This window comes from Microcaecilia unicolor, chromosome 1 (assembly GCF_901765095.1).
Source record: "Microcaecilia unicolor chromosome 1, aMicUni1.1, whole genome shotgun sequence".
NCBI lineage: Eukaryota > Metazoa > Chordata > Amphibia > Gymnophiona > Siphonopidae > Microcaecilia > Microcaecilia unicolor.
The window spans coordinates 636,070,151-636,097,781 of record NC_044031.1 but is presented as its reverse complement, the minus strand read 5'-3'; the positions used below and the strand labels follow the sequence as shown (position 1 = coordinate 636,097,781).

At 43.2% G+C, this 27,631-nt stretch overlaps 2 protein-coding genes across 2 annotated transcripts; both read left to right on the top strand.

Annotated features, from left to right (window-relative positions):
• The first annotated feature begins 7 nt into the window (after positions 1-7).
• On the top strand, positions 8-6,595 carry LOC115460627 (olfactory receptor 1020-like). The gene is made up of 2 exons (XM_030190398.1): positions 8-928; positions 6,482-6,595. The coding sequence occupies exons 1-2, from the start codon at positions 8-10 to the stop codon at positions 6,593-6,595; spliced, it is 1,035 nt and encodes a 344-aa protein (XP_030046258.1).
• A 13,734-nt stretch (positions 6,596-20,329) lies between these two features.
• On the top strand, positions 20,330-26,846 carry LOC115481883 (olfactory receptor 1020-like). Its single transcript, XM_030221332.1, has 2 exons — positions 20,330-21,244; positions 26,823-26,846. Exons 1-2 carry the CDS (start codon positions 20,330-20,332, stop codon positions 26,844-26,846), a joined length of 939 nt encoding a protein of 312 aa, XP_030077192.1.
• The last annotated feature ends 785 nt before the right edge of the window (positions 26,847-27,631 follow it).

Here is a 27,631-nt window from a genome sequence, read left to right as displayed (position 1 = left end):
AGACACAATGAAAATGATAAATGGAAGCAGGAACCAGACGTCAGTGACTGAGTTCATTCTACTTGGACTCACTCGTGATCCAAAGCTCCAAATTCCACTCTTTGTGCTCTTCCTTCTGGTCTATATTATTACCCTGCTGGGCAATATTGGTATCATTCTTGTAACTAGGTTGGATGCGCACCTGCAGACTCCAATGTACTTTTTCCTCTTTCATTTGTCTTTCATAGATATCTGTTATTCTTCAGCCATTACTCCCAAAACCCTGCAAACTCTCCTGGCAGAGCAGAAGATCATCTCCTTCCTTAGTTGTGCTGTACAACTGTATTTTTATGCTGTTTTTGCTACCACAGAGTGTTTTCTACTGGCAGTGATGGCGTATGATCGATATGTGGCAATCTGTAATCCATTGCTTTATCCTGTCATTATGAGCAGAAGACTGTGCATTCAGATGCTGAGTGCAGCTTATATGGCTGGCTTTTGTAATGCCCTAATACATACAGTTTGTACTTTTCACTTGTCCTATTGTGGGTCCAATGTAATTAATCACTATTTCTGTGATGTTCCTGCACTCTTGATGCTTACCTGCTCAGACACCTCTGTCAGTGAACTTGCACTTTTCATTTTTGTTGGGTTCAACACTATATCAACCTTTACAGCAATCTTAATCTCTTACACCTATATTCTCTCCAGCATCCTGAGGATTCGCTCTGCTGAAGGAAGACACAAAGCGTTCAAAACTTGTGCTTCCCACTTCACTGCTGTGTTGATATTCTATGGGACTGTTTTTTTCATGTATTTACGACCTGCTTCAAGTTATTCAATGGAGCAGGACAGAGTAGTTTCAGTATTTTATGCAGTGCTGATCCCCATGTTAAACCCCCTGATTTATAGCCTGAGGAACAAAGAGGTAAAAGCAGCCTTCGTGAAGGTATGGAAACAATTCTTCAAAGCAGTCAGAGGGTTTATAAGGTAAATGTTACATTTTGAGTAATCATGAGTCACTGAATGGACATCTATAACTCTAAAGTGAAGTAATCTAATTTATTTATTTATTTATTTATTTATTTTATTTTGGTGCATTTGTACCCCACACTTTCCCACATAAGCAGGCGCAATGTGGCTTACATAAATTAAGAGTATACAATTCAATATGGAGATGGCAATGGTTCTTGTGATCCTGGGCAAATCTCATTGCTCTCCATTGGCAGATTATAAGCCCTTCATGGACAAGAAAAATGTCATGTGTACCTGAATGTATTGAGTTTCTGAGAAAGGTGTGAGTTCAAGCCAATTCCATCTTCAAAGTTACAGTTTATGTATGGAAAATCCAGTGAGGAAATAAAAACCTTTAACAGGCCATATTTATTTTTTATTCTATCACAGCATAAGTGTAGGCAACAAAGACAAATTCTGGAGTTTCATTGCCCCTACTCCATTGTCCAGTCTTTAGAGGAATCTCCACCTCACCAGACCTCTGTCTACAGGTGCTATCATCTTTAATCCATCCCTGTTCATTTTTATGTCCTTTGTCTTTCTTCAATGATTCTTTCACAAGTCATTCCAGTTCATTACTGCTGATCTTCCCACCCAATAAACCAGTTACATTTTATATGAACAAGGAGAAATTCAGACAAAGTTAACTGATTAGCTATGGGAAGGAGCAAAACTTAACTTGATAGCACAGATTTTAGAAACATCTGGTTAATTAGTTAAGTGTGGTCAGAAAAATACCTAATACTAACAAGGTAAACTTTCTGGTTGAACTTATACTGGGTATGTTCAATGGTGGTGGCTGTTACTGGGTCTGCTCTTGCTGACTTGATCGTAATGGGCGTGAGCATACATAACACTGTTAAAAAATATCTTAATTCTCTCTGTAATTCTAAATATAGTTTATTATATATAATTGTTTATGAAATGGTTATAATTTATTTGATATACTACTATTCATACAATACAGCATAGTGGTTCACAATACAAATAAAAATATTTGAAACAGAAAGGAACTCCAGGTTTTAGACAGGTTAGAGGAAAACAAATTGTTTACGTGATTGATTCTGGAGTTTGGTTTTTATTGCATGTTAATTATAGTTTATATTTTGTATGTTTACTACTACTACTACTATTTAACATTTCTAGAGCGCTACAAAGTGTACGCAGCGCTGTACAAACACAGAAGAAAGACAGTCCCTGCTCAAAGAGCTTACAATCTAATAGACAAAAAGTAAAGCATTTAAATTTAAAATATTTAAGCAGTCAAGCACAAGAGAACAGTCACAGAAGGACAGAAGATGTTGAAGGGTGGTCAGTGTGATTAGGTGTAACTCTGGTTGGAGTAGTGGGAGAAGGTGATAGAAGAATAGAAATGGGTGAGGTAAAGTAATGAGTGGGTTGATAGGGAGGTTATATAAGACATGTCACTCTAGGGGTGGGTGGGTAGAGGGGTAGGGTGGGTGGAAGCAGGAGAAGGTATTCTCTGCAGCCTATCTGTGAGATGGAAAATGCTCTCTGAAGCTGCTGCTATAAGTTGTTAGTTTTCTCTCCCTGAAAGAGATCCAAGCCACACCCACGAAGTTCAAACTGTCAGTGGGGAGGGTGAGGGGAGGAAATGGCAGTGCTTGATGAAAAAGAGAGCTCAGTTTGATAGGAGATATACTATAGGATGTCATTCTGAGGCCAGGCTAAGTCTAAAGCAGGAGAAGGTATTCTCTGCAGCCTATCTGTGAGATGGAAAATGCTCTCTGAAGCTGCTGCTATAAGTTGTTAGTTTTCTCTCCCTGAAAGAGATCCAAGCCACACCCACGAAGTTCAAACTGTCAGTGGGGACGGTGAGGGGAGGAAATGGCAGTGCTTGATGAAAAAGAGAGCTCAGTTTGATAGGAGATATACTATAGGATGTCATTCTGAGGCCAGGCTAAGTCTAAAGCAGGAGAAGGTATTCTCTGCAGCCTATCTGTGAGATGGAAAATGCTCTCTGAAGCTGCTGCTATAAGTTGTTAGTTTTCTCTCCCTGAAAGAGATCCAAGCCACACCCACGAAGTTCAAACTGTCAGTGGGGAGGGTGAGGGGAGGAAATGGCAGTGCTTGATGAAAAAGAGAGCTCAGTTTGATAGGAGATATACTATAGGATGTCATTCTGAGGCCAGGCTAAGTCTAAAGCAGGAGAAGGTATTCTCTGCAGCCTATCTGTGAGATGGAAAATGCTCTCTGAAGCTGCTGCTATAAGTTGTTAGTTTTCTCTCCCTGAAAGAGATCCAAGCCACACCCACGAAGTTCAAACTGTCAGTGGGGAGGGTGAGGGGAGGAAATGGCAGTGCTTGATGAAAAAGAGAGCTCAGTTTGATAGGAGATATACTATAGGATGTCATTCTGAGGCCAGGCTAAGTCTAAAGCAGGAGAAGGTATTCTCTGCAGCCTATCTGTGAGATGGAAAATGCTCTCTGAAGCTGCTGCTATAAGTTGTTAGTTTTCTCTCCCTGAAAGAGATCCAAGCCACACCCACGAAGTTCAAACTGTCAGTGGGGAGGGTGAGGGGAGGAAATGGCAGTGCTTGATGAAAAAGAGAGCTCAGTTTGATAGGAGATATACTATAGGATGTCATTCTGAGGCCAGGCTAAGTCTAAAGCAGGAGAAGGTATTCTCTGCAGCCTATCTGTGAGATGGAAAATGCTCTCTGAAGCTGCTGCTATAAGTTGTTAGTTTTCTCTCCCTGAAAGAGATCCAAGCCACACCCACGAAGTTCAAACTGTCAGTGGGGAGGGTGAGGGGAGGAAATGGCAGTGCTTGATGAAAAAGAGAGCTCAGTTTGATAGGAGATATACTATAGGATGTCATTCTGAGGCCAGGCTAAGTCTAAAGCAGGAGAAGGTATTCTCTGCAGCCTATCTGTGAGATGGAAAATGCTCTCTGAAGCTGCTGCTATAAGTTGTTAGTTTTCTCTCCCTGAAAGAGATCCAAGCCACACCCACGAAGTTCAAACTGTCAGTGGGGAGGGTGAGGGGAGGAAATGGCAGTGCTTGATGAAAAAGAGAGCTCAGTTTGATAGGAGATATACTATAGGATGTCATTCTGAGGCCAGGCTAAGTCTAAAGCAGGAGAAGGTATTCTCTGCAGCCTATCTGTGAGATGGAAAATGCTCTCTGAAGCTGCTGCTATAAGTTGTTAGTTTTCTCTCCCTGAAAGAGATCCAAGCCACACCCACGAAGTTCAAACTGTCAGTGGGGAGGGTGAGGGGAGGAAATGGCAGTGCTTGATGAAAAAGAGAGCTCAGTTTGATAGGAGATATACTATAGGATGTCATTCTGAGGCCAGGCTAAGTCTAAAGCAGGAGAAGGTATTCTCTGCAGCCTATCTGTGAGATGGAAAATGCTCTCATGTTTAAATTTGGTATCCACTTAAGTAATAGCAAAATACAAATTAATAAACTAAACTAAACTAAATATGATTAAAAAAAAAAAACTAAACAGAGATATCGAAACTTGGACCTAAATTTTACTGGGAGCCAGTGTAACTCTTGCAATACTGAAATAATATGTTTATTTTATTGTTACATTTGTACCCCGCACTTTCCCACTCATGGCAGGCTCAATGCGGCTTACATGGGGCAATGGAGGGTTAAGTGACTTGCCCAGAGTCACAAGGAGCTGCCTGTGCCTGAAGTGGGAATTGAACTCAGTTCCTCAGTTCCCCAGGACCAAAGTCCACCACCCTAACCACTCCTCTACATATTAAAAGTGTGGTAGCATTTTAGATCAACTCTAATGATTTTATTACTATCTCCAGGGGGTTCTAAATATAAGATATTACAGTAGTCAAGATACAATGAAATTAATGATTCCATCACCAGTCTTAAATTATCTTACGTCCTCACTGTTTTTAGTTTGAAAGATGGACCACATACAAACTTTTAAAACTTGAACTCTCATAGTCAAATTTGTATCAAGTACAAACCCCAAGTAATGAACTTCTGTAACTAACTAGGGGTTCATTTTACCAAACTGCACTACAAACTGTCCAGCGCTGCGATTAGCACATGGGTTTCCCATATGCTCCATCCACTTTCTAGCGCATCTGAAAAATGGCCGTGGTTGGAGTTTTTTTAATGGCCACATGCTAATCTTCCCATTAGTGAATGGCCATTACCACTGAGAGCCCTTACTGCTGCCTATTTAGGAGGCAGTAAGGGCTCACGCAGTAATTGGGTAGCACACACAGTAATGTGCCCGCATTACAAGATTACGACAGGCATGCCTACTCTTCACTCCCAGACATGCCTCCTGTGCCAAAAAAATATATTTTTTTTGATGCGGGATTAGCACACGCTAACCCACAAACTATTACGGGACACTTCAGTGTGTGTGCCAAGGAATATATTTTTTTGATGCGGGATTAGCACACGCTAACCCCAAAACTATTACGGGACACTTCAGTGTGTGTGCCAAGGAAGTGCTCTTTTACCACACAGTAGGTACACATTAGGCCTACTGTGCCCTAGTAAAAGGGCCCCTAGATCACACTTCTCTAATTTTCTCTCAATCAACACTTTTGGAGAAGGGGAGGGGGCAATATTACTTTTGGAAATTTATATTTGACCAAGTTTTAGAGGCCCTTTTAGTAAGCTGCAGTAATAACAGTCCTGCGTTACCAGCAGCAGTCGTTTTTGCCATGCGCCAGGGCCCCTTTTACCGCAGTGGGTGAAAATAGCCAAAAATGAAATGGCCATGTGGTAAGTTCATGTATGCCGTGCGGCCATTTCGGGGGAAGCTCTTACTGCCACCCATTGACTTGGTGATAAGGGATCCAGCCCTAACCCAGTGGTAACCGGACAGTGCATGATGCTTGCCAATTACTGCCGAGTAACCCCCTGCGGAAATATTTTTCTGCTGATGGGAGCAGAACTACCGCCGGCTCCCACTTTGGGCCAGCGGTAGTTCTGGGTTGCCACATGGCAACCCTTTAGTAAAAAGGCCCTTAGTGAGCCATTCCAGATAATGTGAAAACTTCTAAACTATGCTAGAAGATATCACATCATCTTAATAGTAAACGGAAGAAAAAATAAAGAATATCAGTGGCATTAAATCTTTAAAACTTTCCATTGAATGGAGTAATTTGTGGAACTGCTCATGAGGTGAGGCAGTATACCACATTGACTGTTCAGCATACAAATGTCCCTGTTGAGATCTATTTGTGAGGTATGATGCCATCTTTGTTAATATAATCGCTCCAGTTCTAGTCTAGATATTAACGTCTATACACACTGAATCAACTTCTGATGAGACATCCATAAATAAAAGAGATAAGCTATATTATGATCTCCCAAACCCATTAAAACTGAATCTAATACAGATTCTACAAAGGTTTCAGGGCTATGACCGGTTTTGGACCCGTGCTCCATAGGTCCAAGATCTTATTAGATGCTCAAGAACCGTCTAACTGTTCCTGTATTGCCTTTTCAATTATCTTACCCTGTTAACCATATTAGAAATTGGTTGTTAATTGGAACAGTCAGCTTTTGACTCATCTTTTTCTTTTTGTTTTGTTTTTTATCACTGGTTTAACTGCTGATCACATTAAAGATATAGGAATCACACTATAATTAAGTGATATTGAGGGGCATAATCGAACATCGCCAGCCAAATAGATCGCTACAGCTGGTCGGAACCGTATTATCGAAAAAGATGGCCGGCCAAATGCCGTGGAGTTTGCCGGGTTTGAGATGGCCGGGTTTGTTTTTCAGCGATAATGGAAAGTTATGTCGGCCATCTCAAACCCCGGCCAAATTCAAGGCATTTGGCCGTGGGAGGACCCAGCATTTTTAGTGCACTGGCCCCCCTGACATGCCAGGACACCAACCAGCCACCCTAGGGGTCACTGTGCTGGACTTCAGAAAAGCTCCCACGTGCATAGCTCCCTTACTTTGGGAGCTGAGCCCCCCAACCCCCCCCCCCCCCCAAACCCACTAGCCACAAATGTACTGCACCCACTAAAATTGTTCCAGGGACCTGCATACAGCCTCTAGGACTTATTGCTGCTGTATAACTTTGGCATACCAGTTCACACCTGAAGACATCTCTCTGAAAAAGTCCTTTCTTGAAACAAGCACATTTACTCACAGTTAACTGCAGATCAGAGGTTGTGCCCCACTGGCAAAGAGTCCCCTGGTACTAAGATTAGCAGTAGATCAGAGCTGGCACAATGGTGTACAATGCCCTCTTTCAGCACCATTCAAGGTAAGAACTACGTTGTCTGACGAGGGTAACACAGGAAAGGGATCTAAAAGTGGCTTACAAAAATGGCCACTACCGCATGGACTACAATAGGAAACAAAACAGGGCACACTCTGGCCTAGTTAGCAGGGGGGGGGAAGCACCATGGGAGTAGAGCCCAGTACCCTACACCCACCACAATGCATTGCTAATGTGACTCTGCAGGGCACCTAACAGAAAAGGTGTCACAGTCACCTGAGAGCCACATCGCAACCAGGGAAAGGCTGTCGGAGGATACAACACATTCTGCTGTCATGGAGGTGAGTACGGCATTTGAGGCTGGCATACAGGCTGGCAAAAAAGGTTTTTAGTTTTATTTTTTTAGTTTGGAAGGGGATTGGTGACCACTGGGGTAGTATGGGGAGGTCATCCCCCATTCCCTCCAGTGGTCATCTGGTCAGTTGGGGCACCTTTTTGAGGCTTGGTCGTGAAAATAAAAGGACCAAGTAAAGCCGGCGAAATACTGCTTAACGCCGCTTTTTTTTTTCCATTATCGGCGAAAGCCGGCCATCTGGTAGCCACGCCCATGCCCGCCCATGTCCTGCCTTCACTAATCTACCGACACGCCCCCTTGAACTTTTGCCGGCGAAGCGACGGGAAAGCGGCGATGCAGTCAAAAATGCCGCTTTCGATTATACCGATTTCGCCGCTTTTAAAAAATCGCCGGCCATCTCCCGATTTGTGTCGGAAGATGGCCGGTGATCACTTTCGATTATAAGCTGGATCCTGTCCAAATCTTTAAAAAAAATCACCAATATATCCCTTAAAAAGTTTACATAAGATGTTGCCACAAAATTCAGACTACAAATCATTGGTTGTTTGTAATATATCTGTAATGTTTTACAGCTTTACTGAAAAGAATATTTCCCAGTGCATAGAAGGAATATCTATCTGGTCATCCAATTGTAGGGGACTTCAGTCTAAAAATTCCTACTCGATTAGAAACTTAATTAAGAAATTATCAATAATCAGATGCAGGCAGCAGTCTAGCAGCAAGATGGGAGTTACACAGTCTTTTGCACTGAGTGTATATGTTTTATTATCTCCCAGCTGGTGAGAAGTCATATGTGTATACTCGGTGCAAAGAGCTCCTAGCACTCAAAGAATGGGTCTGATCCCTGGAGGCTAGGGTAGCAGACTTGGAGGAGATAAGGTAGAGAGATATATATATAGAGGAGGCCTACAGGTACATAATAGAGAAGTCCCATCTGTAGTCTGGCAACCTCTGTGCTGCCACATTTAACGACTGGAAACAACTACAAAGAAAATACAAATACAGCATCAGACAAACTAAAAGAACATACTATAAAACCAAAATTGGACCAAACTACAAAGATACACACAAACTCTACCTACTCGTTAACAAACTACTAAACACCACACCGGTTACTACCAACAACACAGACACTCCATCAGTAACCAATCTTGCAAACTACTTCAAAGAGAAAATTATAAAGCTACGACTCATGATACCTACCAGCACAACAGATTACGTACACCTCCTTGAATGTCTAGACCCAATACCTGGGGAATTCCCAGCAGACCGATCATGGACTAATTTTGACATACTCTCGATGGACAACATCTCCCAACTGCTTGGAAGATACGCCAAATCGCAATGCAAACTAGATACCTGCCCTATTAGTCTCATAAAATCTTCCCCTCAGTGATTCAAAACAGACCTCACAAGGCACCTAAATTACATGCTACAAAATGGCCTCTTCCCTAAGGATAAAGGAAACATTCTACTTACCCCTTTACCCAAAGATGCAAAGAAAAATACAAATGACCTAACCAATTATCGCCCAGTAGCATCTATCCCACTAATAACCAAACTCATGGAAGGCGTAGTGATGAAACAACTCACGGACTACCTAAATAAATACTCAATTCTACACGAGTCTCAATCAGGATTCCGCTCAAACCACAGTACTGAAACCGTACTAGTGACTTTAATGAACTCATTCAAACAAACAATCGCAACTAGCAATAACATACTCCTTCTACAATTTGGCATGTCCAGTGCCTTCGACATGGTCAACCACGGAATATTACTAAATATTCTTGAATACTTTGGAGTTGGAGGTAACGTTCTCAACTGGTTCAGAGGATTCCTGATCACAAGATCATACCAAGTAATAGCGAACGAAGATATTTCAGCCCCATGGACACCTGAATGTGGAGTCCTCCAAGGATCCCCCCTCTCACCAACCCTCTTCAACCTAATAATGATACCCTTAGCCAAGTTACTAGTCAATCATAACCTCAACCCCTACATATACGCAGATGATGTCACGATTTACATCCCGTTCAAACACGACATAAAGGAAATCACCAACGAGGTCAATCAAAGCCTCCAAATCATGCACTCCTGGGCTGATGCATTCCAGTTAAAACTCAATGCAGAAAAAACACAATGTCTTATACTCACCTCACAACATAATACAAGTAACTTCACCACCATATACACACCAAACTTTTCCCTTCCAGTCTCAAACAATCTGAAAATTTTGGGAGTTACCATTGACCGAAACCTCACACTCGAAACCCACGTGAAGAATACAATGGAAAAAGATGTTCCACTCCATGTGGAAACTCAAACGAGTAAAACCTTTCTTTCCGAGATCCATTTTCCGTAGCCTGGTACAGTCAATGGTGCTAAGTCATCTGGATTACTGCAACGCACTATACGCAGGCTGCAAAGAACAGATTATCAAGAAACTTCAAACAGCCCAGAATACCGCAGCAAGACTCATATTTGGCAAATCAAGATATGAAAGAGCAAAACCCCTAAGAGAAAAACTTCACTGGCTCCCACTCAAAGAACGTTTCGCGTTCAAGATCTGCATGATTGTTCACAAAATCATCCACGGAGATGCCCCGAGCTACATGCTAGACCTCGTGGACCTGCCTCCAAGAAATGCTAAAAGATCAGCCCGCAAATTCCTTGATCTGCACTTCCCCAACTGCAAAGGACTAAAGTACAAGCTAACACATGCGACTAGCTTCTCCTATATGAGCATGCAGCTATGGAATGCACTACCAACTGACTTGAAAGCGATCAACGAAATAACTAACTTTCGTAAATCACTGAAAACCTATCTCTTCAACAATGCCTACAAAGAGAATCCATAGCTTATTATAACACCTTACCACTTCACCCTACTCTGACAGTCACCTTTCTCTAACTTTATTCTGCTCTTTTCTTCTCATTCATGATCTTATTGTAACACCAATTGTACCTGTCTCCTGGAATGGCGATGCCATAACAGGTTTTTGTAAGCCACATTGAACCTGCAAATAGGTGGGAAAATGTGGGATACAAATGCAATAAATAAATAAAGTTCACTTGAAGGGACAGCATCACCTTGGAGAGGCAGGAAGTGATCCTAGAGCCAGGACCTGCCTTCCCCCAGGGGATACAATATCTTCTCACATTGAGGATGTGTTTCCAGGGGCTTCTGCCCAAGAGGGTTAGGACGGTGATACTAGCTAAAGATTCAGTCATTAGGCATGTAGATAGCTGGGTGGCTGGTAGACATGAGGATCAATTGGTTACTTGCCTGCCTGGTGCAATGGTGGCAGCTTTCAAGTATCGGTGCTAGGGAGTAGCCAGCTGTCCTGGTACATGTGGGTACCAACAACATAGAAAAATGTGGGAGGGAGGTCCTGGAAGCCAGGCTCTTAGGTAGAAAACTAAAATCCAGAACATCTAGGGTAGCATTTTCCCATTCCACGTTCAGGACCCAAGAGGAAGGCACAGCTCTGAAGTCTCAAAGCATGGATGAGATGATGATATAGGGAGGAGGGCTTTAGATTTTTTAGGCACTGGGCAGCATTCTGGGGAAGGGGAAACCTTTTCCAAAAGGATGGACTCCACCTTACCGGGATGGAACCAGGCTATTGACACTAAGGGCCCTGTTTACTATGCTGCACTGTAGGTGCACAAATTTTTAACGCGTGCTAATTTTTAGTGTGTGCTAAAAAGTTAGCGTACCTACAGCATGGCTTAGTAAACATGGCCCTAAATATTTAAAAGGACATAGAGCAACTTTTAAATTAGAATTGGGGAGGGGGAAGCTGACAGTAGCTCAGGAGCGCATGGTTCAGAGTGAGGTATCCTTGAAGGATACCACTGAAACAGGATATTTAGGGAATCCCAATGGAGAGATTTCAACAAAGTTGAAAGAAAGCCAGGAGTGTTTAAGAGTAAAACAGAGCAAAGATTGCAAATTATCCCTGTCTACTTCTAAGCAGCTTGCAGATGCAAGGAAAAAACATGCTTTGAAGTGTCTGTATACAAATGCTAGAAGCCTTAAACATTAAAGTAGGAGAGTTAGAGTATATAGCACTAAATGAAGAGGTAGATATAATAGGTATCTCAGAGACCTGGTGGAAAGAGGACAATAGATAGGACACTATCAGGCTTATTTTCGAAAGAGAAGGGCACCCATCTTTCAACACAAATTGGGAGATGGGCATCCTTCTCCCAGGGTCGCCCAAATCGGCATAATCAAAAGCCAATTTTGAGCATTCCCAACTGCTTTCCGTTGCAGGGATGACCAAAATTCCAGGGAGCATGTCAGAAGCATAGCGAAGGCGGGACTTGGGAATGATTAACACATGGTGTTTGCTGATCGGTTGGCTGTTCTTTTGTTTTCTCTGTGGATTAACTTGGATATATAAAGGAATTATTCAAGCCTATCAGCTTCTTCTCAGAGAAATTTGATTGTGACCCCTGAGGCAGGTGCTTTGGCGCCGAAACACGGACCATGTCGGGTCCTTGATATGAATATTCTGAATAAACTGGTTTTTTATATTATCTCCCTATTGGTTTGCGCATTTGTCAGCCTCTACTTTTGCTGTTTTGCTTAGCCCTTCAAAACCCACCAGAAACCTACTGTACCCACATGTAAGTGTCCCCCTTCACCCAGAAGGGCTATGGTAGTGGTGTACAGTTGTGGGGAGTGGGTTTTGGGGGGCTCAGCACCCAAGGTAAGGGAGCTATGCACCTGGGAGCAATTTGTGAAGTCCACTGCAGTGCCCCCTAGGGTGCCTGGTTGGTGTCCTGGCATGTCAGGAGGACCAGTGCACTACAAATGCTGGCTCCTTCCATGACCAAAGGGCTTGGATTTGGTCATTTCTGAGATGGGTGTCCTCGGTTTCCATTATTGCTGAAAACCAGGGACGACCATCTCTAAGGACGACCAACTCTAAGGTCGAGCTAAATGTTAAGATTTTGGCGTCCCCGACCATATTATCGAAACGAAAGATGGACGCCCATCTTGTTTCGATAATATGGGTTTCCCCGCCCCTTCCTGAGGACGTCCTGCAAGGACGCCCTCAGGAAAACTTGGGCGCCTCTTTTAATTATGCCCCTCCACGTTACCAGAGTAAAAATTATATCATAACAATAGGGTGGATCAAATTGGAGGGAGGGGGGTTGCACTATATGTTAAAGAGGAACTTGAGTGAAACAAAATTAAAATTCTGCACGACACAGACAGCAACGTGGAATCCTTATGGATAGCAATTCCATGTGTGAAGGGAAAGGATATATATGTAGGGGGTTATACTACCGTCACCAGGCCAGAATGATCAGACAGATGAAGATATGTTAACAGAAATGAGAAAAGGTAGCAAATTTGGCAACTTTATAATAATGGGTGATTTCAGTTACCCCAATATTAAGTAGTGAAATGCCACACTGTGGAGTGCTAAGGTTGTAAAATTCCTAGATATAATAAATGACTGCTTCTTAGAGCAACTAGTCCAGGAACTGACGTGAGTAACGTGAGTAACATAGTAGATGACAGCAGAGAAAGACCTGTACGGTCCATCCAGTCTGCCCAACAAGATAAACTCATATGTGCTACTTTATGTGTATACCTGACCTTGATTTGTATCTGCCATTTTCAGGACACAGACCGTAGAAGTCTGCCCAACCACTAGCCCAGCCTCCCACCACCGGGTGCTGCCACCCAATCTCCGCTAAGCTTCTGAGGATCCATTCCTTCTGAACAGGATTCCTTTATGTTTATCCCACGCATTTTTGAATTCTGTTACCGTTTTCATCTCCACCACCTTGATGATTATGGTTCCAGTATGTATGTATATGCATGTGTATAAAAATTTAAATTTTTTTTTTTTATAAATTACTGCTTTTATGTTCAATATAGACTCCTGTCGCAGGAGCTGTGCGCCAAAACACGGACCGTGTCGGGTCCATTCAAGCAGTGTTTTATCAACATATATGATTAAAGACTTTAATTCCCCTTTTCTTGAAGGCCCTTGGTGCTTTTTGTTTTGTTTCTTGACCGTTTTCATCTCCACCACCTCCCGCGGGAGGGCATTCCAAGTATCCACCATTCTCTCCGTGAAAAAATACTTCCTGACATTTTTCTTGAGTCTGCCCCCCTTCAATCTCATTTCATGTCCTCTAGTTCTACCACCTTCCCATCTGCAGAAAAGGTTCATTTGCGGATTAATACCTTTCAAATATTTGAACATCTGTATCATATCACCCCTGTTTCTCCTTTCCTCCAGGGTATACATGCTCAGGTTAGCAAGTCTCTCCTCATATGTCTTGTAACGCAAATCCCATACCATTTTTGTAGCTTTTCTTTGCACCGCTTCAATTCTTTTTACATCCTTAAAAATATTGGACAGAATCGGCCCCAGCACCGATCCCTGAGGCACTCCGCTACTCACCTTTCCCTCATCTGAGCAAATTCCATTAACCACCACCCTCTGGCGTCTGTCCGTCAACCAGTTCCTAATCCAGTTCACCACGTTGGGTCCTATCTTCAGCCTGTCTAGTTTATTCAAGAGCCTCCTGTGGGGAACCGTGTCAAAAGCTTTGCTGAAATCTAAGTAGATTACGTCTATAGCACGTCCATGATTCAATTCTCCAGTCACCCAGTCAAAGACTTCAATGAGATTCATTTGGCACGATTTACCTTTGGTAAAACCATGTTGTCTCTGATCTTGCAACTTATTGGCTTCCAGGAAATTCACTATCCTTTCCTTCAGCATCGCTTCCATTACTTTTCCAATAACCGAAGTGAGGCTTACCGGCCTGTAGTTTCCAACTTCTTCCCTATCACCACTTTTGTGAAGAGGGACCACATCTGCTCTCTGATCTTGCAACTTATTGGCTTCCAGGAAATTCACTATCCTTTCCTTCAGCATCGCTTCCATTACTTTTCCAATAACCGAAGTGAGGCTTACCGGCCTGTAGTTTCCAACTTCTTCCCTATCACCACTTTTGTGAAGAGGGACCACATCTGCTCTTCTCCAATCCCATGGAACCTCTCCCATCTCCAAGGATTTATTAAACAAATCTTTAAGAGGACCCGCCAGAACCTCTCTGTATTCTGGTGTGGATCCAGTCTGGTCCCATGGCTTTGTCCACCTTTAGATGTTCAAGTTGTTCTTACATACTCTCTTCCGTGAATGGTGCTATGTTCACTCCATTCTCATGTGTACTTTTGCCAGTCAATCGTGGTCCTTCTCCAGGATTTTCTTCTGTGAACAAATTTGCTTTTTCTTCATCATTATCTACGTACATAGCGATTCACAGCATCTTTCAGTCTCACAATTCCCTTTTTAGTCTTCCTCCTTTCACTAATATACCTGAAGAAATTTTGTCGCCCCTCCTTACATTTCTAGCCATTTGTTCTTCCACTTGCACTTTCGCCAGACATATCTCTCTCTTGGTTTCTTTCAGTTTCACCTGGTATTCCTCTTCGTGCTCCTCTTCTTGAGTTTTTCTGTATTTCACGAACATCAACTCTTTAGCCTTTATTTTCTCAGCCACTTGCTTGGAGAACCATATCGGTTTCCTTTTTCTCTTGCTTTTATTTACTCTCCTTACATAAAGGTTTGTGGCCATATTTATAGCTTCTTTCAACCTGGACCACTGTCCTTCCACTTCTTGTATGTCTTCCCAGCCCATCAGCTCCTTCCTCAGGTATTCCCCCATTTTACTATAAGTCCCAATGAGTCAGCCAATAAATCTAAATATTCTCAATAATTATAGCAGTTTCATCAATGTAAAATGCAAATTTATAACCAGTTGGGAGACTAAGTTTTTGTTTTTACCTGGCAGAAACTTTCCACAGAGTTAGAATGCTACAGGACCAGAAGCAGTTAGAAAAGCCTATCCTCTATCAGAGCTAGGCAGGAAAGGAAAGAGGATATTATTATTTTTTTGTTGTTGTTTTGGTTATTTTTATTTTTTTGTGTGGGAGGGGGTTGGTGACCCTTTGGGGAGTATAGGGAGGTCATCCCCCATTCCCTCCTGTGGTCATCTGGTCAATTAGGGAACCTTTTGAGGCTTGGTTGTGAAAATACTGATTAATTCTGCTGTTTTTTTTCCATTATCTGCAAATGCTGGCCATCTGGTAGCCACGCCCATGCCCCACCTTCACTTTGCCGCCAACATGCCCCTCAAACATTCGCAGGTGTGGCGACGGGAAAGCGGCGATGGTGTCAAAAACGCCGCTTTTGATTATACTGATTTTGTCACTTTTGCGAGATCGCCGGCCATCTCCCGATTTATGTCAGAAGATCGCTGGCGCTCACTTTCGAAAATAAGACTGATTATGAGCTAAGTATTTTCACTTGTGCTGATATTTTGTGAATAATTGTTTCTTAGGAAATGCACTCATAGTAATTCTTAGGAATTATTTATTTTTGTTACATTTGTACCCCGCGCTTTCCCACTCATGGCAGGCTCAATGCAGCAGGCAATGGAGGGTTAAGTGACTTGCCCAGAGTCACAAGGAGCTGCCTGTGCTGGGAATCAAACTCAGTTCCTCAGCTCCCCAGGACCAAAGTCCACCACCCTAACCACTAGGCCACTCCTCCACTCCATATTAGTGTATTTTACCAGATAGATCTATTTAGGGCCCTGTTTACTAAGGTGCGCTACCGTTTTTAGTGCACACTAAAAATTAGCATGTGCTAACACTAGAGACCCCATAGGAATATATGGGTGTCTCTAGCGCTAGCACACTAAAAACGCTAGCGCGCCTGCAGCGTGGCTTAGTAAATAGGAACCAAGTATTTTATTTATTGCCAGAGAAATACATTTGTGCATTCTAGCTTTATTTTTGTACTGATCCTTATTATCTATAATAAAAAGATGTATTATCTATGTCAGAGCTTGTATAGTCCAGTCATTTCATCCCAAATCCAGAGGGAGTAGAGATAACACATCCCTAGACATTACAGTGTGTAAATGCTTCTGCCAAGTAATTGGGCCACTTTCCTTTGTGTTATTCCTACAACACAGTGCAATGACAGTCAGAGATATTTTCAAGCCCTTATCTACAATTTGTTTACAGTGTTTCATTGGGTTGGAAAGAATACTAAAAACAAAATCCAAAATTTGAAGTAAATAGAGCTGTGCCCTGAAGGAATTAGTCCAATTACTGAATATTATGAGATATAATTGCAATGATTATGTTTTTCTTGTCTAATTCTCTGGGGTATGAAGAACTCTAAAATCATGTCCCACCTCCCACTGTAGAAACTATATATTTTGTGTTAGGATCTAGGTACAAGATCATTAAGAAGCTATAAAGTTCATAGGAATGCTGTCATAAATACTCTATCGGGAAAAGTGAAACAATATTTATGATTTGTTATGTAATATTTTACAATGAATTGCAGTTGAAAAACCAACATGCAAACTTAAAACAATTTAGCAAACAAATCATCTAAAATGTATTGAAGGTTTTACCAGTCTGGTTCTTCTAGAGGTAGGATTTGTCAGTAGAACTATCTATGAATTGTTTGACTGGATGACTAGATTAGCATTAGATATGGTTGTGCATTAATGACATATAAATAAATTGTGCTTTTAGTATAGCCCTAAATTGTTTGGGTTTGAAACTGGTTGAGTGTAATATAACTGTATTCTGTGTCCAGGTATGTAAAACATTGTGTACTTTTGGGAGTAGTAGCCCATATTGAGGGGTATTTTGAAAGGGACGTCCATGTTTTGATATGGGCGTCCTCGCAAAACGTCCCAATGTAGGGGCGGGGAAACCCGTATTTTCGAAACAAGATGGACATCCGTCTTTTGTTTTGAAAATATCATCAGGGACGTCCAAATCCTTAAATTTGGTCGTCCCTAGATTTGGTCGTCCCTAGACTTGGTCGTTTCTGATTTTCAGCAATAATGCAAGCCATTTGGTCGTAGGAGGAGCCAGCATTTGCAGTGCACTGGTCCCCCTGACATGCCAGGACACCAACCGGGTTCCCTAGGGGGCACTGCAGTGAACTTCATAAATTGCTCCTAGGTACATAGCTCCCTTACCTTGTGTGCTGAGCCCCCCCAAAACCCACAACTGCACACCACTACCATAGCCCGTACAGTGAGTTTCTGGTGGGTTTTGGAGGGCTCGCTGTTTCCTTCACAAACGTAATAGGTAGGGGGGGTGGGCCTGGGTCCGCCTGCCTGAACTGCACTGCACCCACTAAAACTGCTCCAGGGACCTGTATACTGCTGTCATGGACCTGAGTATGACATCTGAGGCTGGCACAAAATATTTTGAAAGATATTTTTTGAGGGTGAGAGGGTTTTAGTGACCATTGGGGGAGTAAGGGGAGGTCTTACCTGATTCTCTCCAGTGGTCATCTGGTCATTTCAGGCACCTTTTTGTGCCTTGGTCATAAGAAAAACACGACCAGGGAAAGCGTCCAAGTGTTTGTCAGGGACATCCTTGTTTCTTTCGATTATGGGTCAAGGACATCCAAGTGTTAGGCACGCCCATATCCCGCCTTCGCTACGCCTCCGTTATGCCCCCTTGAACTTTGGCCATCCCTGCGACAAAAGCAGTTGGGGATGTCCAAAATCGGCTTTCGATTATACCGATTTGGATGACCCTGTGAGAAGGACGCCCATCTTCCGATTTACGTCGAAAGATGGGCGTCCTTCTCTTTTGAAAATGAGCCCTATTGTCTCCCAGCGTTCCCAAGGCCATATCCCATCATTCTTTTCCCAGACCACTTAGGGGCAGAGTAACCTAGTGGTTAGTGTAGCAGACTTTGATCCTGGGGAACTGGGTTTAATTTCCACTGCCACTCTTTGTGACTCTGGGCAAGTCACTTAACACTCTGTTGCGCCAACTACAAATAAGTACCTCTATATACTATGTAAATCGCTTTGAATGTAGCTGCAAAAACAACAGAAAGGCAGTATATCAAGTCCCATCCAATTTCCCTTTCCCTTTTACAATGCCACAATTACTACTTCTCACTTCACATTGAGCCTGCAAATTGGTGGGAAAATGTGGGATACAAATGCTACAAATAATAATAATATAGCGCTACAAAGCATACGCAGCACTGTACACCATACACAAAAGACAGTCCCTGCTCAAAGAGCTTACAATCATATACCAAATCGAGACTACAGCCAGGCTACCACAGGAGCCTGATGATAGTTCCCATCCCCAGCATGCACCATTTCCAGCAAGTCAAAAATTGTTTTTTTATTTTTGTAGCACCAGGGCTTACCTGGTAGTAATGAGACATCACCATGTGCTGCCCATTTACCACTGGGTTTGCATGGAAGCCGTTACTGTCACCGTGTTGGGCTGGCGGTAGTCCTGGAAGAGCAAGCAGTAAACTTACTGCCACTAAAAGAGCCCCTTAGCTAGGGTAGGAGTGGATAAACATATCTTGCTGTAGTATGTGCAGCCGGTATCAGTGTGTGTGTGTGTGTGTGTGTGTGTGTGTGTGTGTGTGTGTGTGTGTGTGTGTGTGTGTGTGTGTGTGTGTGTGTGTGTGTGTGTGTGTGTGTGTGTGTGTGTGTGTTGTGTGTGTGTGACTAGCAAGTCAGTTCATGCAAAGGACTGAGACTTTACCAGTGGTGTACAGCAGGGATGGATCCTGTTATTTTCATCACTTTTGTAAGTGATTTAGCAAAAGAGCAATCAGGAAGATGTGGATGAAATGATGAGGGATCTAACAAACATGAGGAATGGTTCATACTGTACCAGTAGACGTTATGGTAGGGGCTGGAGCAAGTGGGGCTTTTGCCCCACTGGACCACTGGGGAGGCTTCTACTAACTGAAGGGAAGAGGGTCCAGCGATTGTGCCAGGTGGATGGAAGGGGGGGGCCAAGGATGTGTTGATGAGTTCAGCAAATATGTCAGGGGGTAGGAGGGGGCTGGAACTGAGTCATGGAACTCTCCAATTGTGTCAATGGGATGAGGGGGCCAGGAATGTGTCTGGGGGCTCTGCAATTGTATTGGTGGTGGGAGCAGGAATTGGAGCTTCACAGGGTGGGTCGGAGGGTGAAGAGGACACTACTTTTCAGGCAGGTGCTAGCCAATGATGGCAATCCAGAGGTGGCCAGTTCAAATCCCACTGCTGCTACTTGTGATCCAAAATCAAAATAAATAAAGGGGATGTCAGAAGCATAGCAAAGGCATGGACATCCTTCTCACAGAAACATCCACATTTGGACGTCCTCCACTGCCGTCGCAAGGACAGAGGCATAGCAAAGGACATCCTTCACCCATACTCTAAAAAAAAAGACGAAAGTTTTTAAAGTTGTTTTTTTCGGGGTGGGAGGTGGTTAGTGACCACTGGGGGAGTGAGGGGATGTCATCCCCGATTCCCTCCGGTGGTCATCTGGTCAGTTCGGGCACCTTTTTGATGCTTGGTCGTGAAAAAAATTGGACCAAGTAAAGTCGGCTAAGTGCTCGTCAGGGACGCCCTTCTTTTTTCCATTATCGGCCGAGGACGCCCATGTGTTAAGCACACCCTAGTCCCGCCTTCGCTACACTGCCGACACGCCTCCGTGAACTTTGGTCATCCCTGCGACAGAAAGCAGTTCAGGACACCCAAAATCAGCTGTTGGAAGATGGGCATCCTTCTCTTTCGAAAATTCACCTGATAGCCTCCTTTTTTTACAACACTGTATACTGAAAATGAAACTAAGTCTGCTTTGATTATAACATGACACTATTCTGCTGCACATTTAGAAACAAGAAATCATTACAGAAGCTTAGTTCAAATCTGATTTCTTCTATCAACTGACACTATGAAAATGATAAATGGATGCAAGAACCAGACGTCAGTGACTGAGTTCATTCTCCTTGGACTCACTCGCGATCCAAAGCTTCAGATTCCACTCTTTGTGCTCTTCCTTCTGGTCTATATTATCACCCTGCTGGGAAATATTGGTATCATTCTTGTAACTAGGTTGGATGTGCACTTGCAGACTCCAATGTACTTTTTCCTCTTTCATTTGTCTTTCATAGATATCTGTTATTCTTCAGCCATTACTCCCAAAACCCTGCAAACTCTCCTGGCAGAGCAGAAGAGCATCTCCTTCCTTGGTTGTGCTCTACAACTGTATTTTTATGTAGGTTATGCTACCACAGAATGTTTTCTGCTGTCTGTGATGGCGTATGATCGTTATGTGGCAATCTGTAATCCATTGCTTTATCCTGTCATTATGAGCAGAAGACTGTGCATTCAGATGCTGAGTGCAGCTTATATGGCTGGCTTTTGTAATGCCCTAATACATACAGTTTGTACTTTTCACTTGTCCTATTGTGGGTCCAATGTAATTAATCACTATTTCTGTGATGTTCCTCCACTCTTGATGCTTACCTGCTCAGACACCTCTGTCAGTGAACTTGCACTTTTTATTTTTGTTGGGTTCAACACTATATCAACCTTTATAGCCATCTTAATCTCTTACACCTATATTCTCTCCAGCATCCTGAGGATTCGCTCTGCCGAAGGAAGACGCAAAGCATTCAACACTTGTGCCTCCCACTTCACTGCTGTGTTAATATTCTATGGGACCCTTTTTTTCATGTATTTACGACCTGCTTCCAGTTATTCTATGGAGCAGGACAGAGTAGTTTCAGTATTTTATGCAGTGCTGATCCCCATGTTAAACCCCCTGATTTATAGCCTGAGGAACAAAGAGGTAAAAGCAGCCTTCGTGAAGGTATGGAAACAATTCTTCAAAGCAGTCAGAGGGTTTATAAGGTAAATGTTATATTTTGAGTAATCATGAGTCACTGAATGGACATCTATAACTCTAAGGTGAAGTAATCTAATGGTTTTTGTGATCCCGGGCAAATCTCATTGCTCTCCATTGCCAGATTATAAGCCCTTCATGGACAAGAAAAATGTCATCTGTACCTGAATGTATTGAGTTTCTGAGGAAGGTGTGAGTTCAATCCAATTCCATCACCAAAGTTACAGTTTATGTATGGAAAATCCAATGCTGAGAAAATAAAAATGTTTAACATGCAAAATATTTATTTTTTATTCTATGACAGCATAGGTGTAGGCAACAAAGGCACATTCTGGAGTTTCATTGCCCCTACTCCATTGTCCAGTCTTTAGAGGAATCTCCACCCCACCAGACCTCTGTCTACAGGTGCTATAATCTTTAATCCATCCCTGTTCATTGTTGTACTACGACTAGATCTCTTTTACAAGTCATTCTAGTTCATTATTACTGATCCTTTTCCCTGCTTTTTAATGGAAGAGCTCATGTTCGCTTTTGCATTAACTTTGATACTGCTGTTCAAAGTTTTCCAGGGTGCATTTGCAGTACGGCCATTTAGAAGGAAGCTCTTACTGCCACCCACTGACACGGCAGTAAAGGCTCCCACCCTAACCCAGCAGTAACCAGGCAGTGTGTGACGCTGCCCAACTACTGCCAGGTAACCACCACCTGTGGAAATATTTTTCAATATTTCTGATAGCATCAGAAATGGCGAGCACTGAGGGCAGAACTACCGCTGGCTCCCACATTGGGCCGGCGTTAGTTCTGGGTTTCCACTCGGCAACCCTTTAGTAAAAGGGCCCCTTAGTGAGCCATTCCAGACCATGTGAATACTTCCAAACTATGTTAGAAGATATCACACCATCTTAATAGTAAATGGGAAAAAAAATAAACAATACCAGTGGCATAAAATCTTTAAAACTTTCCATTGAATGGAGTCATTTATGGAACTGCTCATAATGCAGTCTACCACTTTAACTGTTCAACATCCAAATGTCCCTGTTGACATCTAATTGTGAGACATGATGCCATCTCTGTTAATATAATCACTTCCATTCTAGCCTAGACTAGATATTAATAAATCTATACATACTGAATCAAATTCTGATGAGACATCCATAACTAAAAGAGATAAGCTGTATTATGATCTCCCAAACCCATTAAAACTGAATCTGATACAGATTCTCAGGGCTTTTTTTATGCTAGTACGCACCGGTATGGTGTACCAGCACCTTTTTTTCCTGGTGAGTCCTGCAGCTGGCCTGCACCCTTCCTCTCACTCCCCTCTTCCCCACAACCTTCCTTACTTTTTTTTAGTGACTAAGCAGTGTGGCGCAGTGATTAAGAGAGGCTGCTGGCATCGGGGCATTCCCTCTGCGAGTCCCACCTATGCGGAAACAGGAAGTTGAAACAAAGTAGGCGGGACTCACAGAGGGAAGGCCCCGACGCTGGCAGCCTCTCTTAATCGCTGCACTGGCTGATGCTGGGGGCATGGACTCTCAAGCAGGCAGGCAAGCAGCGGGAGATGGAGGATGGGCGGAGGGAGGGAGAATCACTGGCATGGATAGCAGGGGAGGACAGGGGGAGAGAAGAATCGCTGGACATGGATGGCAGGGGAGGACGGGAGAAGGAGAATCGCTGGACATGGATGAGAGGGGAAAGCAGTGGAGAGAATCACTGGACATGGGTGGCAGGGGAGGACAGGGGGCAGAGGAGAATCATTGGACATGGGTGGCAGGGGAGGACAGGGGGCAGAGGAGGATCACTGGACATGGAGGGGAGGGAAGAGAAGAGACATACTGGACATGGATGGGAGGGGAGGGCAGGGAAGAGAGAATCACTGGACATGGATGGGATGGGAGGGCAGAGGAGAGAGGCGAATCCCTGGATATGAATGGCAGGGAAGGACAGGGAACAGAGGAGAATCGCTGAACATGGGAGGGCAGGGGAGAGAGGAGACATGCTGGACATGGAAGGGGAGGGCAGGGGAGAGAGGAGACATGCTGGACATGGAGGGGAGGGCAGGGAAGAGAGAATCGCTGGACATGGATGGGAGGGGAGAGAGGAATCCCTGGACATGGATAGCAGGGGAAGACAGGGGACAGAGGAGAATTGCTGGACATAGGAGGGAAGAGCAGGGGAGAGAGGAGACATGCTGGATATGGATGGGATGGGAGGGGAGGGTGCTGTATATTAAAAAATTGGTTGGTAATTGGAACAGTCAGCTTTTGACTCAATTCTTTTTTTGTTTTTTTTATAACTGGTTTTTAACATATCTATATAAATAATTCTCACCTGCAACATTCTAAAGCTCACTCTGTGGGAGGGAAACACTGAAGCCCTGCAGTGTTGGTAGGCTAGGCTGTCAGCAACACTCACTCTCACTCATGCACCACTCGACGAAACGCCATCTCCCCCTGCCCCTCGGCAGCCATTTTTTTCGATGGAACCCGCATCATGGAGCGCCAGCAGCGAACAGGTGCCTGGAGGGGGGCTGAGGGACAGCTGGGTTGGTGGCCATGGGTGGCTGCAGGAGGGCCCGGGGAACAGGAGGCTCGCAGGACAACAAAACCTTGCTAGGGCCCGTTTCATCTCTCACTGAAACGGGCCTTTTTTATTAGTTTATAAATAATCTAGAGATGGGAGTAACAAGTAAGGTAATTAAATTTGTTGGTCCACACATTGATTCACAGGATTATCCATGGAGAATCTCCGAGCTACATGATCGATCTGATAGACCTTCCAACTAGAAACAGGTCTGAATCTTCTCGAACATATCTCAACCTACACTATCCTAATTGCAAAGGTCTCAAGTACAAAACCTCTTATGCATCCAACTTCTCCTTCAGAGTCAGCCAACTATGGAATGCCCTTCCCAAATCCATTCGCTCAATCAACAATTATCTACCCTTCCGGAAATCGCTGAAAACCCATCTATTCAAGCAAGCATACCCAAATGATCTAACCTAATTTTATGAAGCCTTTACCCAACACCTAATCACTCGACAACGACTATGACTTAGACCACATCTTCCATCAACTCCCCCTATGCTATCCCTTAAACTATTCCCTCCTCTGGCCACTCCCACCCCTTATCCCTTGCTCACTTCAACCTTCCCCCTCCTGCCTCTCCTACCCCCTTCTTACTGGCCCATCCCACCTATCTGCATACCTCCATCATTATTCTGTTATACCACAGCTTGTACTCTTCTGCTATACCTTGTAACCCCCATTACTATGTAAGCTGCACTGAACCTGCCTGAAGTGGGAAAGCACGCGGTACAAATGTAACAAATAAATAAAGTTATTCAAAGTTGTTAAATCACAAGAGGATTGTGAAAAATTACAAGAAGACCTTATGAAACTAGGAGACTGGGCATCTAAATAGCAGATGACATTTAATGTGAGCAAGTGCAAAGTGATACATGTAGGAAAGAAGAACTCGAATTACAGCTACCTAATGCAAGGTTCCACATTAGGAGTCACTAACCAGGAAAGGGATCTAGGCGTCATCATTGATGTTACATTGAAACCCTCTGCTCAGTGTGCAGTGGCGACTAGGAAAGCAAATAGAATGTTAGGTATTATTAGGAAAGGAATGGTAAACAAAAATAAGGATGTTATAATGCCCTTGTATCATTCCATGGTCGACTGCACCTTGAAATTGTGTTCAATTTTGGTCACTGCATCTCAAAAAAGATATAGTAGAATTAGAAAAGGTACAGAGAAGTGTGACAAAAATGATAAAGGGGATGGGACGACTTCCCTATGAGGAAGGGCTAAAATGGCCACGGTTCTTCAGCTTGGAGAAAAGGCAACTGAGGGGAGATATGATAGAGGTCTATAAAATAATGAATGGAGTGGAACAGGTAGATGTGAATTGTTTGTTTACTCTTTCCAAAAATACTAGGACTAGGGGGCACATAATGAAGCTACAAAGTAGTAAATTTAAAATGAATCAGAGAAAATGTTTCTTCACTCAACATGTAATTAAACTCTGGAATTCATTGCCAAAGAATGCAGTAAAAGTAGTTAGCTTAGCGGGGTTTAAAAAAGGTTTGGATGGCTTCCTAAAGGAAAAGTCCATAGACCATTATTAAAATGGATGAGGAAAATCAATTGCTTATTTCTAGGATAAGCAGCATAAAATGTATTCTACTGCTTTGGGATCTTGCCCAGCACTTGTGACCTGGATTGGCAATACTTATGTACTTATATACCATTTGAACTTCAAGCTGAAATCTCCCTTAGAAGGTTTAAGGCTTTGCTTAAAACTTACCTTTTTTATATATATAGTAATGTGGAGGCATATTTTCAAAGCACTTAGACTTCCAAAAGTTACATGAAGGGGCATTTTTGATATGACATCTACGTCCGACTTTGGATGTTTTGCACAAAACTTCCGAAACCCAAATAGGAAAGAAAGTAATTTTTGAAAAAGAAAAGCGTCTATCTTTTTTTTTTTTTTTTCAAAAATACTGTTCCAAACAAGGTTTTCTGTTTTGGACATTTTGTTGTTTGGTCCATTTTCGAAAAAAAAATAAATAAAATTTTCAAATAAGGTTAAAACGTAGAGATTCGTGCCATTGGGATGTATAAGGAGCCAGCATTTTTAGTAGACTGGTCCTCCAGACATCCCAGGAGTACAATGGAGCACACTAGAGGGGGACTGTCTTTCTTCTATGTTTGTGCAGCACTGCATAAGCTTTGTAGCGCTATAGAAATGCTAAATAGTAGTAGTAGTACTTCCGTGCACTTCATAAAAATGCTCCTAAGTGCCCATCTCACCTTTCCTCCCTTATCTTGTCCCCTGAACCTCCAAAACCCACCGAAAACACACTGACCCCCCACTGTACACCACTACAATAGCCCTTATGGGTGAAGGGGGCACCCATATGTGGGTATAGTAGAGTTTTGGTGACTTTGGGAGGGGTCACAGTTTCCACGACAACTGTGACAGGTAGAGGGAGATAAGGACCGACCACTACATTACTCCAGGGACCTGCATACTGCTCTAATAGACTTGACTTTAACATCTGAGGCTTTCATAGGGGCTGGTAAATCATAATTTTATTCACATTTTTGGGGAGGTGGGAGGGGGTCAGTGACCACTGGTGGGTATTGGGGGTCACCCCTGATTCCTTCCAGTGGTCATCTGGTCATTTAGGGCACCTTTTTGTGCCTTATTCAGGTCTAGCTCAAAACATCTTCATTTTAGTCCTGGACGATTTTGTTTTGTTCCATTATAGCTGAAAAGCGTCTAAGTCTTAGGAACACCCAAATCCCACCGTTAACATGCCTCCGACACACACCCTTGAGATCTGGATGCACTGCAGAAGAACAGCACAGAAAAATGTCTGAAAAATAGGTTTCAAAAATACTGATTTGGACGTTTTTGTGCCAGGATTCACAGGCCCACCTAGTCCCCAACCAGTCAACCAGAGGTGCACAAACTCGCCCCCTCCTGACAGAGACAGATGGGACACTTTTAACCCAATGACAGAGGAGAGCCTTGACAAAATCCTAAGAGACCTTCGACCAACTACCTGCTCCCTCGATCCCTGCCCATCAAAGATAGTGCAGCAGGCAAGTATGGGCCTCATAGAAGGCGCCACAAAAATTGTGAACACCTCTCTTTCTAATGGGCAGCTACCAACAGCATTAAAAAGGGCAGTGGTTCACCCTCTGCTGAAGAAAACCAACCTTGACCAGGACAAACATGAAAATTACAGGCCAGTATCCAACATCCCGTTTCTTGGGAAACTCATAGAACAAACAGTCTGTGTTCAAGTTAATGACTGGTTAGAAAAGAGAAACTGGCTAGATCCATGCCATTCTGGATTCAGACCTGGTTATGGTACAGAAACGGTCCTCGTTTCTAGATGATCTTCACAGAAACTGAGACAAGGGATTTGCCTCGATGTTAGTACTGCTTGACTTCTCAGCAGCTTTTGACACTGTGGATCATGATATCATGCTAGCATGACTGACAGAAACAGGTATCAATGGAACAGTACTTGCTTGGTTCAGATCCTACCTATCAGACAGGCAACAATCCATAATGTTTGGCAGCAACTCATCACCACATGGGCACTGACCTGCGGGGTATCACAAGGATTGATAATGTCACCTATTCTGTTTAATATCTACTTCAAGCCACTAGCTGAGCTGATTCGGTCAATGGACACTCAGTTCTACATCTATGCGGATGATATGCAGCTGCTCATACTCATTGAACCTGACTTACCTACAGCCTTGAATAAACTGATTGCCTGTCTAACATCAATTTAAGAATGGGCTAAACACAACAAA

Coding starts and splice junctions, on each gene's coding strand:
- LOC115460627 (XM_030190398.1), top strand. CDS start 8: ATGAAAATGATAAATGGAAGCAGGAACCAGACGTCAGTGACTGAGTTC. Junction 929..6,481: donor TAAAAGCAGCCTTCGTGAAG/GTATGGAAACAA, acceptor TAACCATATTAG/AAATTGGTTGTTAATTGGAA.
- LOC115481883 (XM_030221332.1), top strand. CDS start 20,330: ATGAAAATGATAAATGGATGCAAGAACCAGACGTCAGTGACTGAGTTC. Junction 21,245..26,822: donor AAGAGGTAAAAGCAGCCTTC/GTGAAGGTATGG, acceptor ACCCAATGACAG/AGGAGAGCCTTGACAAAATC.